The sequence below is a fragment of the Nycticebus coucang genome, chromosome 13 (assembly GCF_027406575.1).
Source record: "Nycticebus coucang isolate mNycCou1 chromosome 13, mNycCou1.pri, whole genome shotgun sequence".
Classification (NCBI taxonomy): Eukaryota; Metazoa; Chordata; class Mammalia; order Primates; family Lorisidae; genus Nycticebus; species Nycticebus coucang.
This window is the reverse complement of record NC_069792.1, coordinates 84,412,725-84,425,970: the sequence shown is the minus strand read 5'-3', so window position 1 is coordinate 84,425,970 and position 13,246 is coordinate 84,412,725. Positions and strand designations below refer to the sequence as shown.

General features: G+C 37.1%; 1 protein-coding gene across 5 annotated transcripts in view; it reads right to left on the bottom strand.

Moving 5' to 3' along the window:
* The window catches only part of TBC1D31 (TBC1 domain family member 31), a 77,160-nt gene that overhangs the window by 24,480 nt on the left and 39,434 nt on the right, over positions 1-13,246 (bottom strand). For all 5 annotated transcript variants that reach the window (XR_008373951.1, XM_053559647.1, XM_053559649.1 and 2 more), the window contains 6 exons: positions 10,015-10,148; positions 9,516-9,695; positions 7,859-8,091; positions 7,150-7,302; positions 5,565-5,700; positions 727-819 (listed from right to left, as the gene is read on the bottom strand). Coding sequence is in view for 4 of the 5 variants with exons in the window: in XM_053559647.1 (XP_053415622.1) it covers positions 727-819; positions 5,565-5,700; positions 7,150-7,302; positions 7,859-8,091; positions 9,516-9,695; positions 10,015-10,148 (929 nt within the window). In the remaining variant the exon portion in view is untranslated. The remainder of the gene's footprint in view (positions 1-726; positions 820-5,564; positions 5,701-7,149; positions 7,303-7,858; positions 8,092-9,515; positions 9,696-10,014; positions 10,149-13,246) is intronic.

The following is a 13,246-nucleotide window of genomic DNA, read 5'->3' as shown; positions in this document are numbered from 1 at the left end:
AGTGTTACAGATATGAGAGGATGCTATGTATTTTGTCCTATTTAATGTGGATAATAAGCAATCATATGTTACCTGTTATGAATTTGCCCTTATCACCAATGTCAAACTCAAGAGAGCTGAAGGAAGTGAATGAAAACCTATGGTTTCAACACTAACTAAATGAGTAACAAAATATCTTCCCCAAATAATAAAAATTAATAAAAAGAAACTCCCTTTTCTATTGTCTTAAAAACTGAACTCCACGTACTAAGCAGATATTTGCTGATTTGACTCCAGAAGATTCAAGTTTAAAGTACTTTACAGCTTTCACATCATTTACATTTCGAGGTCCCTGTGAGGTATTGGGATAGTTCTGCAGTAACTGTTACACAAATATGGAATAACTTAGTAAGCTGGTAAAAGACGCTGAAAAGTTAATTTAAAAAAGGTAGTAGCAGCACATTATATCTAACTGATCAGATAAAGTTCTGGATTTCATAAGTTAAAAAGATGCCCACACAAAATCTGGGGCTTATATCAATTAGACTAAGCTGCTAACAGAAACATGAATTAAAAAATTGCAACAAACTGTACATTCAGACATTTTGGTTATCTTATAATCCTGGATGACATTATACTCTGTTTAAGAAGGGAACAAAACAAACATTAAAAATCCGTGAATAAATACAGTCTAAAATGGTTTATACAAACACTGCTTTTCTTACAATGGAAATAACTGATTTGTACCTTTTCATAAAGTCTTTTTTGTGATTCAAGCTCCAGATGTCTCATTTCCAGGTCTTTGGCTGTGGTAGCAATTTCTTGATCTCTCATATATATCTATGGCCGAAAAACAAACTTTGAGTACCAAAATGAATTTACAGAATAATAAAGATTTACTAATTTTGTAATCCAAGCAATCACTAACAGCATTTAAAATAATAGGAATTGGGCCAGGTGTGGTGGCTCAAGCCTGTAGTCCTAGCATTTGGGGAGGCTGAGGCAGGAGGATCACTTAAGGCCAGGAGTTGGAGACAAGACTGAGCAACATGGTGAGACCCCCATCTCTACAAAAATAGAAACATAGTTGGGCATGGTGGTATCTGTAGTGCTAGCTACTTGGGAGACTAAGACAAGAGGATCCTAAACCCAGAAGTCTGAGGACACAGTCAGCTATCCAGTCTGGGAAACAGTGAGATCTTGTGTCTTAAAAACAACAACAACAACAACAACAACAAAAAAGGGCCTGGGTTTTTGCAACCAGATTGACTGACAATATATTAACATTCACTGCAGAATCTAAGAATAACCTCTCAGTTAAAGTTAAGCTTAAGTTTTTAAAAAAGAAAGGAAAATTACCACATGCCCATCTATGCAGACTGGGAGAAGAGATGGCAGTTCTTATGGTATTATGGCAACCAGTATTATAATGCAGAAAATTTAAGCAATTTTAATTTGGGGAATTTACATTTGGGGTAAATAAAAATATAGAATATTTAATTTTATTAAATATAATTTTTATTTAATGTTCTTTTTGATTAAATGTCTGTTTTTATAAATTTGGTTTGACAACTAATAACTCCACGTTTAAATTTATTGTGGATTGTTCAATTTATATGTGTTGTTTCAACTTAGTTGAATTAGTTAGAGTTCAGTATTTCCAAACTTTGGTTATTTATAAGTTTTTTATTTCTATATACTAGAGGGTTTGAATAAGGCATTCTCTAGAGCAGTGGTTCTCAACTTTCCTAATGCTGCAAGCCTTTAATACAGTTTCTGTGGGTCGTGACCCACAGGTTGAGAACTGCTGCTCTAGAATAAAGAATATTAGAAATCATCTTAATTATTTGGCCACTTAAAGCTCCCCAAATTTTTAGGATCTAATGATTTCTAATATTCTTTATTCTAGAGCATAGAAAAATCATTATTTGGCATAGCAAATAATGATTTTTAGAAATTTCAGTTACAGAAGCTCCTTTGCTTATGAATTTTCAGAGATGCAAACAACTACAAACATGCCAGAGTGAAAAACAGATCAGCCTTGCTTGCTGCTAACAGATGTCGGCAGTCACACGTACATGTTACTTTGAACTCAAAACAGTCTTTTTTTGCTGGAGCCTGAATTGTGAGAGAAACGTTTGCAGTTTGGCAGGGGCAGAGCACAAAGGCAGAACAGGCAGCTGAAAAGACAGGCGGCTGGAAGAGTAGGTAGAGGCCAGGTCATGCTGCTGAAAGGACTTTACAGGATTCTTGGACCAAAAAATGCCTTCTCCTATCTCAAAGGGGTGGGAAATAGACATAGGAGTTCTGAGCCTATATTACTTTTGGTGAAGAGCATACACTTTTATAGAATAATGAAATCTCAAATCTCATTCACCAGATGAGATAATTAAAAGGAATATCATATTTTGAAAACCAATTTAAAATTAATTAGCTTTAAATAAAACATGCTGTAAAAAGAGATAAGATTTCTGGCTCTGCGACTGTAGCTTAGTGGTTAGGGCACCGGCCACGTACACTGGGCTGGCGGGTTGGAACCCGGCCCAGGCCTGCCAAACAATGATGACAACAACAACAACAACAAAATAGCCAGGTGTTGTGGCGGCGGGTGCCTGTAATCCCAGTTGCTTATGAGGCTGAGGCAAAAGAGTCGCTTAAGCCCTAGAAGTTTGAGGTTGCTGTGAACTATGACACCACAGCACTCTACTGAGGGTGACAAGTGAGACTCTGTCCCAAACAAACACACACACACAAAAGAGATAGTCTATTTGGAATGATAAACATTTGAGAACACTGAAGAAGATTCTGAAAAGGAAGACCGATGAGAGGAATTAGGCCACTTGGTCAAACACCACAAAGCTACTATCATTCAAAACGTATGGTACTGCCCTAGGAATAGAAAGAGCAAGGGAGGAGATCAAGTACGTAAAGGAATCTACACACTTGGCAAATGACTTTGTTGATACTCAACAAATGGTGCTGGGACAACTGACTTGCCTTTTTTTTGAGACAGAGTCTCACTTTGTTCCTGGGCTGTGGCATCATAGCTCACAGAACCTCAAACTCTAGGGCTCAAAGCGATTCTCTTGGCTCAGCCTCCCTGGTAGCTGGGACTACAGGTGCCGCTACAACGCTGGGCTAGTTTTTCTATTTTTAGTGGAGATAAGGTCTCTTGCTTAGGCTGGTGTCAAACTCCTGAGCTCAGGTGATCCACCTGCTTCAGCCTCCCAGAGTGCTAGGATTACAGGTTTGAGCCATGACGTGCCCTTTGGAAAGAAGTAAGCTTGGTCACTAATTCATTCTTCACGTTCAATTTTCAGACATATCAGAGGTTGGCAAACATTTTTTGTAAAGGGTCAGATAGTAAATATGTTAGGCTTTGTGGGTCACACAGTTTCTGTCACAACTAGTCACCTCTGCCCGTGGTGAGAAAGCAGCCAAGGAAGATGTGTGAACAAATAAGTGGGGCTGTGTTCTAATAAAATGTTATTTATAAACACTGATGTCTGAATTTCATATTTTTTAAAAATGTAATATAATTTTCATGTCATGAAATATTACTGTCTGAGTTTTAAAAACCATTTAAAATGTTAAAACCATTCTAGTTCATAAGCCATACAAAATAGGTGGTGGGCAGGAGTACAGTAGTTTGCCGATCCCTGAGATACATCAAAGATTAAGAAAACTGAAAGAAAATTGCTTATGTGATAATATAACCTTCGACTCAAACATTAAGACTGATGCATATCAAAACTGACGAGACCCGGGGGAGTACTCGTACACTTAAAATCCACTGTTTCATTTTTGCAGATTAATTTGGCATACCTTGGAATTAACTCAATAAAAGCATATGTGCAAATACTCTAAGATTTATGCAATGTAGCAAGGTTTTATTATTTTCAAACCACTGTAACTAACCTAACAGTCCAAAATAGCAAAGGATTAAATTAAGTATAGTATGTTCATATAATAGAATACTATGTAACCACAAAAAAGAGAAAGAGATACACATAAATCAATATGAAAAGATATTCAATATACAGTTTATGATTTCTGAAAGCCGGTCACAGCTCAGAGCCCGTAGCTCAGTGGTTAGGGCGCTGGCCACTTACACAGGGTCGGGTGGGTTCAAACCCAGCCTGGGCCTGCTAAACCACAATGACAATTGCAACAAAACAAAAAAATAGCCAAGCACTGTGGTGGGCGCCTGGAGTCCCAGCTACTTGGGAGGTTGAGGCAAGAGAATCGCTTAAGTCCAAGAGTTTGAGGTTGCTGTGAGCTGTGATGCTATGGCACTCTACCAAGGCGACACAGTGAGACTCTGTCTCAAAAAAAAAAGCCAGTCACAAATACAGAATACATGAGAATAATAATCTCATTTTGTATAAAGGAAAATATGAATATAATCATTCCCCTATCTATGGAAACATACCTGAAAAGCTGTGTAATTAACGTATTTTTTTTTGAGATGGAGTCTCTGTCACCCTCAGTACAGTGCTGTGGCATTACAGCTCACAGCAACCTCAAATTCTTGGGCTTAAGCGATTGTCTAGCCTCAGCCTCCCTAGTAGTTGGGACTACAGGCACCCACCACAACGCCCAGCTATATTTTTTTATTTAGCAGGCCCAGGCTGGGTTGGAAACCACCAGCCCCAGAGGATGTGGCTGGCGCCCTAACCACTGAGCTATGGGTGCCTAGCCTTTTTAACAGTTTTTATCTGGGGAGAAAATGAGGAAAAATGAAAAAGTCAATTTTTAACTCTACATATTTCTTACTGGCAATTAGTTTTATACTGCCCTTGGATAAATTTTTGTATTAAAAAAGAATATGCCCCTTAATTGAAAATTAACTTAATAGTTAACTCATCCTGGTATTTCTATTTGTAGAGAAATAATAACCAGGGCGGTGCCTGTGGCTCAGTGAGTAGGGCGCCGGCCCCATATACCAAGGGTGGCGGGTTCAAACCCAGCCCCTGCCAAACTGCAACCAAAAAATAGCCGGGCGTTGTGGCAGGCGCCTGTAGTCCCAGCTGCTCGGGAGGCTGAGGCAAGAGAATCACGTAAGCCCAAGAGTTAGAGGTTGCTGTGAGCTGTGTGAGGCCACGGCACTCTACCGAGGGTGGTACAGTGAGACTCTGTCTCTACAAAAAAAAAAAAAAAAAAAAAGAGAAATAATAACCAAGGACCCTAGTTAATTTGACTAATTTTCCTGGTATTTCTTAAATATTTAACCATTAATGAAATACAAAGGAAAGTAAGAATAAATAAGAGGAGTAGTAAATAAAATTAAAGGAGCTACATAGTATTCATTGTGGACTTTAGGAATATTATTTAATTTGAAGATGTTCATTGCATTTAAATAAGAATAAATGTAGATGACGTATGAGTATTAAGAATAATTAGGGCGGCGCCTGTGGCTCAAGGAGTAGGGTGCCGGTCCCACATGCCGGAGGTGGCAGGTTCAAACCCAGCCCCGGCCAAAAAAAAAAGAAATTGCCCACTAAGTATGAGAAGGTGCTCCCTCATAACCACAAGAACACAAATTAAAAAAAAAAAAAAAAAAAAAAACAAGAATAATAATTAACCTTTCTCCCAATTTCATCATCCAGTCTTTTTAGTTCCATCTCCCGCTGATCTTGCTGAAGTTTCAGAAAACGCTTTCTTGCAGAATCTTGTAAGTTTATTTCCTTTATTTTCAACTCTCTTTTCACGGCAGCTAGTCTTAAATACAAAATACAATAAGTGGAACATATAAAGCATATCCCAATACAGTTAAATTTTTTTTAATTGCTGCCTACTACCTACTGTGACACACTTTCCCAATTTAACCAATGCCACTGTAATACGATTATGTTTACAATATGCATTAATGAAAGACACCCAATTATACAAGAAGTCTGCATTCATGAAGACAAATGGTCCACGTGCAATTAGCTATCATTTTACACTTAAGACTTCTAACAGGTTTATCACTCAGTTTATTTCAATAAAATTGACATTGAAAGAATGTCAAAAAATTGACATTGAAAGAATATCAAAAAATGCTTCAGTGTTATCAAAGATGATGTCTGCTTACCTTTTGAGAGTTTAGTAGAAGGGAAGTGGCTTAGCTCAATAATTCCTTTTAACCCAGACTAGAAATCTGTTTTATAAAGTTCCACTCTAGAATAAGAATCAATAAATAACTATGGAAATGACTTTCCCAATAATTAGGCTTAGTCTCAAGCACTGAGATAAGCATCATCTTGTCACTTTGCTTACCTTAAACATTTTATCTTATTAACATACTTTCTTTTTTTTTTTTTTGTAGAGACAGAGTCTCACCTTATCGCCCTCGGTAGAGTGCCGTGGCGTCACACAGCTCACAGCAACCTCCAAATCCTTGGGCTTAGGCGATTCTCTCGCCTCAGCCTCCCGAGTAGCTGGGACTACAGGCGCCCGCCACAACGCCCAGCTATTTTTTTGTTGCAGTTTGGCCGGGGCTGGGCTTGAACCCGCCACCCTCGGCATATGGGGCAGGCACCCTACCCGCTGAGCCACAGGCGCCGCCCTTATTAACATACTTTCATTTGTCTACTTATTAAAAACACTTTTTTAAGAGATGGGGGCATCTCACTATGTTGCCCAGGCTGGCCTTGAACTTCTGGGCTCAAATGATTCTTCCAAGTAGCTGGAACTATTAGGTGTATGTCACTGTACCTGGCTAACATACTTCTGAATATGCATTTAACTCTTCTTCCCTATCCTCAAAAATACTAAATGCATTATGAGATAATCATTTTATGTTATAATTATTAGGTCACATAGGTATCTTTAAAACACAATTTAAAAAATTATATTCCACTAAAAGTGACTTACCCAGTACTTAAAGAGCATTTCTGACCACTATAGAACAGTGATTCTGAATTATGCCCTTCAAGGTCATTAGATTTTGTATTACTTGTGAATAATGAGTGCAAAGTTATACCATATTCAGTACAGCTTTAGAATTACATTTTACTATTTACCAATTTTTTGACAAGAAGTATATAAAGATTATTTTTATTAACTTAAATACCACAACTGGGTAATCCTATATAGAGTGCTGTTCCTAAAATGAAAAATTGAAAGAAAATAAAAGTTCACCTAACTCATCTAATACGTCTGAATTTTTACAATGATAAAACATACCTCTGCCTTTGCTGTACCATCTTTTCCTCCTCTCGTAAGAGCATTTCTCTCCTTGTTTCTTCAGCTTTACGAAGCAGTTCTTGTTTCTGGTACCAAGCTTCATCTTCAGCTTGTTGCTGGTCTACTTCAGCTTGCATATCTTCAACCTTCTGCCTTAATAAGTAGGTAATATTTATTATTATGAAAACACAAACAAAAAAGCTAAGTAATTTAAGTCCAAGAATAACCAAAACCAAATGCATTCCTGATTAACTTTAATCAACTTTACTTCCATATATAAGATACGCTTAACGATATTTCCAGCCTTCAAACTCTGATTTCATATAAACACTTAATAATTTTAGTGTATTTTTCTTTCTTTCTTTTTTTCTTGAGACAGAGTCTCACTATGCTGCCCTTGATAGAGTGCTGTGGTATCACAGCTCACAGCAACCTCAAACTCTTGGGCTTAAGCGATTCTCTTGCCTCAGCCTCCCAAGTAGCTGGGAGTACAGGCGCCCACCACAACACCCGACTATTTTTTGTTTTGTTGCAGTTGTCACTGTTGTTTAGCAGGCCTGGGCTGGGTTCGAACCCACCAACCTCGGTGTATGTGACCATCGTCCTCACCACTAAGCACAGGCGCTAAGCTACTTTTAGTGTATTTTTTATCAAAAACTTTGTTCATAACAGATTTTATTTCAGCAAAGAATAGCTGTTCCATAGTTACCTCTCTCTTAGATAATCCAATTCATCATTCCTAATTCTTTCTCGTTCCAGTGTCTGATAATCCACAATAAACTTTGGATATTGATTAAATACTGGGTATTGCCCTTTTGTCAGTGCAACAAAAACGTTGAGCATGCTGTCTGGATGAATGCCAGCAGGAGTGGTTTCCATGAGACAGTAAACTTCTCTAATCACAACACTTATGTCCAGGTTATTTCGGTGGTGAAAAAAATACTGTAAGAAAACTTGGTGTTTAAATAGAGATTTACTTAACAAAGCAATTATGGGGTTGAATTAAAACAAAAGTTTAACATGTAAATGTGAATTTATCTTAAGTATTTCAATTTTTCCAAATTCACTGAAGCATTTCTTAACCCAAGTTTTAAAATGAAGACTTGGTTTCCCATTTTCAAAATGTAATACAGTTTCACCATCATATGAAATTCTGAAAGAAAACTATTTACATTTTAACTCAAAATGAAGGCCTCCACGAGAATAGGAAAAAAATGTTTCAACAATGGAAGACCCTTTCAGTTTGAAGTTTTTTCCCTTCAAAATCTAAAATAATTAAAAAATTTAGCCTTCAAAAATAAATTTGCTTGATTCTTTAAAAATATCTGAGATGTTTCTACATTATCTTGTTCTGCTGGCAGTTATGTACGTGGGTCACTAGGAAAGTTTTGAGACACACTGTGTTATGGTCCATTATTTCACTTCCAAGAAATCAGTGTCCCTTCTGATTCACGGCTGCAAGTTTCAACTTGCTTGGCTCATGGGTGTTGCTGGGAGGGCTTCAGCTATTTCTGTCTGTGTAGATTTGCATTTCTTGAGTTTTGTATATCTCGAAACTTTAGCAATGACCCATGTATGTATCCTATGGTCACTAAGTAAAAATAAAGTTTAATTTGACAGGAACCACAAAATAAGTCATATATACCCCCCAACCCCAAATGATTCATCCTGTTTACCAAAAAAGACTGTCCTTTTTTAATTTCGAGATATTACAGAATACAAATGTTTTTAGTTAAATTAATCATTTTTTTATGCTTTAGTTAGGGCTGTAAGTGTGCCCATCACCCATGTAAGTGTTCATTGTACCCATTAGGTAAGTTTTTGTACAGCCCCTCTTCCCTCCCTGATTTCTGCCTAAATCTCCACCACCACCCTTTTTTTTTTTGCAGTTTTTGGCCAGGGCCGGGTTTGACCCCGCCACCTCAGGTATATGGGGCCAGTGCCCTACTCACTGAGCCACAGGTGCTGCCCCAGTCTCTCCTTTTTAAAACGATCTCTAATGCTTTCTTTCAGTCACTTTGTGGCCAACCCTCACAACTCTGATTGTTACCATTTTCCACCTTTAAACCAGATGGGTCATTGATAAGATAATGCACAGAATAAACAACTATGCAACTTCTAAACATCCTTTATAAAGGCAAAAAGCGTACAATGCCAATATTATCATGATTCTTTTCTGAATCTATGATTATAAGACTAACAGCTTCTATAAGTGTCTGTTTAATAGCTACATAAGGTCTGGGATGTGGTCTAATTTGATACCCATCATTTTCCTACCACCCAGCACCAGTGCCCAATAAATACATGAATTTTTCAATGGAAATAACTAAAATTGAGAATCCCTTCTAAAGAATGAAGATATTTACCTCAAAATCATCTTTAAGATTACAGTTGAGCAAAGGAGCTCTAGAACATATGTTGTAGGCTACAACAGTCATCAGGAGGAACGAAGGATGGTTGGAAAAGACATTATCAAACAGTTTTAGCCACTCTTCTCTTGTTAGCACTTCTGAGAACACAGTTTCAAGAAGAGGCCATGCATAGACCTACAATAATAAGGAACAGAGTGTTAGTTGTCTCACGAAAAGTCAAAATGGAGTCATTGATAATATTCTCTTACATTTAAATCACAAAAATTATTGTATTAAATACATAATTATGAAAAGAACTACCTTAATTTGGACCCTTCTTTATAGACTTTCAGGAAGGCAGTTAAATGAAGAAAAAGAATGAATACTGTTAAAAATATAAAATGTAGTCTGCTTTTTATTACACTCCTTCAAGAAAATACTGTTTTATTTATACAGGAAAAAATGTTAGCTTCCAAGATAGTTATATTATTCTAAAAAGCCTTCTATATCTTACCTGGGAAGTTATATCATGATCTATGAAATGTTGTAGCAGTTCCTTGTCATGAAATGCCAAAACATTTTCTATCATACTAAGAATATTGACAGGAGGATTAGGAAAATATTCAAACCAATGTTGACACCAATTGACTATAAAGGGAAAAAAAAAAAGAAAATTTATCTATAAATACTTCTCTTATCAAAGCATTTTGCAATTCTTAAATATATCCACTCTTTATGTCCTCAACATGCTCATGAATAAATAAGAGAAAACATAATTCTTTAAAGGGCAGAAAAGTAGATTTTAAACACCCATCATGCTAACATAGTATCTTAGGTTTATAGAAATTTTACAAATTCCTTCAGAGTAATCAAGGAAAAGGCGTCAAAATGTTCCTAATCCTAGTTGTAGGGCATTGTGGTTCCTACAAACTCCTATTCTATTCATGTCTTGATTAACCAAATAAACTTTTTTAAAAAGGTCCCCATTTAAGTTTCTTTTTTTCCAGACAGAGTTTGTTGCCCTCGGTAAGAGTGCTCTGGCATCACAGCTCACAGCAACCTCAAACTCTTAGGCTCAAGTGATTTTCTTGTCTCAGCCTCCCAAGTAGCTGGGACTATAGGTGCCTGCCAAAACTACCCAGCTATTTCCACTGCACCCAGCCCCTATTTAAGTTTTCAGTGAATGTAATCAATGTTAACATGCCAGTCTCCTCAAATCTACTAAAATTTATAATCAAAATCAGAAAAGCTTAAGAAAAATGTTCAAAGTTATATTCTTACATACACATTGATAGGATACATAGAAACACATGTGTATGTATTGTATCTCTATTCATTAAGTGGTATGAGACTAAACAAAGTTTCCAATCATAAAAAAGACTGATTGTTCTTTAACCATAATAAGTAACTACCAGAACTAGTTTCAAATCTAATCGATCAATGATAATTTGTTTCAGTAAACTTGACTTTGAAAACTAACCAATCAGTAACAGGAAGATTCTTTGAAAGTAAGCTAGTCCCAGGTAGAATCCATTAGACTGAATAGGCTTCTAAAGCAATTTTCAACTCACTTGCACTATTTAACCAGTATAATCCTGCCCCTCCCCAAATTCTTCTCAAAACACCATTTTATAGCATCAGTTTTTTCTACTCAATGAGCCTATGTTTAATTTCTCCTTTACTTAATTAGCAAATGCTGTTTTTTTTTCATTTTTAATATTGAGTTGTGGTTTCATTCTTTGATAGTAAGATTTCCTATCTCAAATTAGCAAAAGAAGCAGAATGAGGTGGGTCACTGTCCCTTTCAATAAACCTGGCCTGAACCTCCTCCCTCACCCCAAAAAGCAGCAGAATGTTGGATTACATATGGTTTATAAGGACTTCCCAATTCTGAAATTCTGTTTCTTTCTTTTATTATTGAGCATTTAAATTTGAGTTAATTTTTAAGTTATAACAAATCTTGCAAAGAGTAAGCTTTAAAAAAATTAAAATTCTTTAAACTGCAGCTCTTAATTTAAAAGGAAAATTTGGTTTAGCAACATTTACTAAGTACCTATTATATCATAGGCACTGCTAGTTCTGGGATATTAAAATGACACATGCATATACAAAGCCCTGAGCCTTATGTTTAATCTTTATTAATAGAAGACTTTTCCACTAGCCAGAGGGAAAACCTGCTGTATACAGTAACCATTTGCCTTCTCTTAAGCATTTTTATTCTGCTTTAGCGCCACCAAATATGGACAGAGGACTTAGAGAACACTAATAGCAAAAGGAAGAGAAATGATAGTTGTGTGAAGATCCTTTACTAACCCCAAAGACTTTCTACTTGTAATAAGAGAGACTCTAAACAGTGTTTAAAAATGACTTTTATAAATATATTCAAACTATACCCAGAAGTGGTTATTTCCCTTTACTATGCCTTCTAGGTCCCAAGTACACTGAAAACCTAAAGCCAAAACAATGGCACATCCCAAACAGTGCTAACATTTACTTGAAGCTCCTTAATTTTTTTAAATTGTATTTACTTAAAAGCATTCACCAAAACAGCTGCGACTTTGTTGTTGTTGCAATTACAGAGCAGTATTCAGTTAACAGAACAATTCTTTCCCATGAGCTGTATCAGCGACAACAGAAAATGAAAAAACTACCATCTTCATATATAATTCGGGCTATGTGCCAAGAAAAACCTGCTTTAAATTCCCATGCCAATTGATAATCCCCATACCATACCAGCTAAGGTTAGTGGCTATTAGAAATAGCACCAGGACAGAGCCATTTTAAAGACACATTTGGTAATGGGTTGACTATATAAAAAGATAACATGCAGTTTAAAGACAAATCTTACATTTCAATTTTTTTCTTTAACAGTTGTGTACAGGGTTGTTACAAACTGTATAGACAAGGGAAAAAAAACTGCTAGAAGCAGCGTATCCGTCATCATCTTCCTCCTCTTCCTTTCCTTGCGTTCTGCAGCCCCGGTGACTCCCTCGGTAGCCACGTCAGGCGCTCCTTCAGCTTGGTATGTGCAGTATCTTTCTGCATTTTTCCTTCAGCCTCACAGCCTTCTTTTCCGAAGGCTGCTTGTCCCCTGCAGCAGTGTCATTCCATATCTCTCCCAGTTTCTTTGCAACATCACCAGTGGACAGGCCACATGTTCTCTAATTTTGAGGCAATACTCAGAACAGAACAATAAAAGGGCCAAAGGAGGCCTCCGGGGGTGCACTGGGATGCTGGAACTTCTTTCTTTCCCCTTTAAGTAGGGATATAGGTTTTTATTTCTCTTTCATACCAAGCCTTGCCTGCTTTTGCCACATCTTCAAATTTCCTTTCTGTTTATTAGAATCTGAGAACTGAGCGAGGTGGTGTGCACCGGTAGGTAGCCCCAGCTACTGGGGATGTTGAGGTGGGAGGATTGCCTGAGTTTAGGAGTTTGAAGTTGCAGTGAGATAACGACACCACTATACTCTAGCCCAGGCAAGTCTTAAAAAACCTCTTCTCTACTAAAAAATAAATAAATAAAAGGAAAATTTAGCCAGGCATTGTGGCAGGTGTCTACAATCTCTCTTCTTCTCTTGGGAAGCTGAGGCAGGAGAATCACTTGAATCCAGGAGTTTGAGGTTGCCGTGAGCCTGGCTGATGCCATGGCACTCCAGCCCAGGCAACAGAGTGAGACTCTTTGTCTTAAAGAAAAAAGAAAGAGAACTCTGGAAAGTTGACAGAAGCATCTGGTGCTCCTCTCAGCA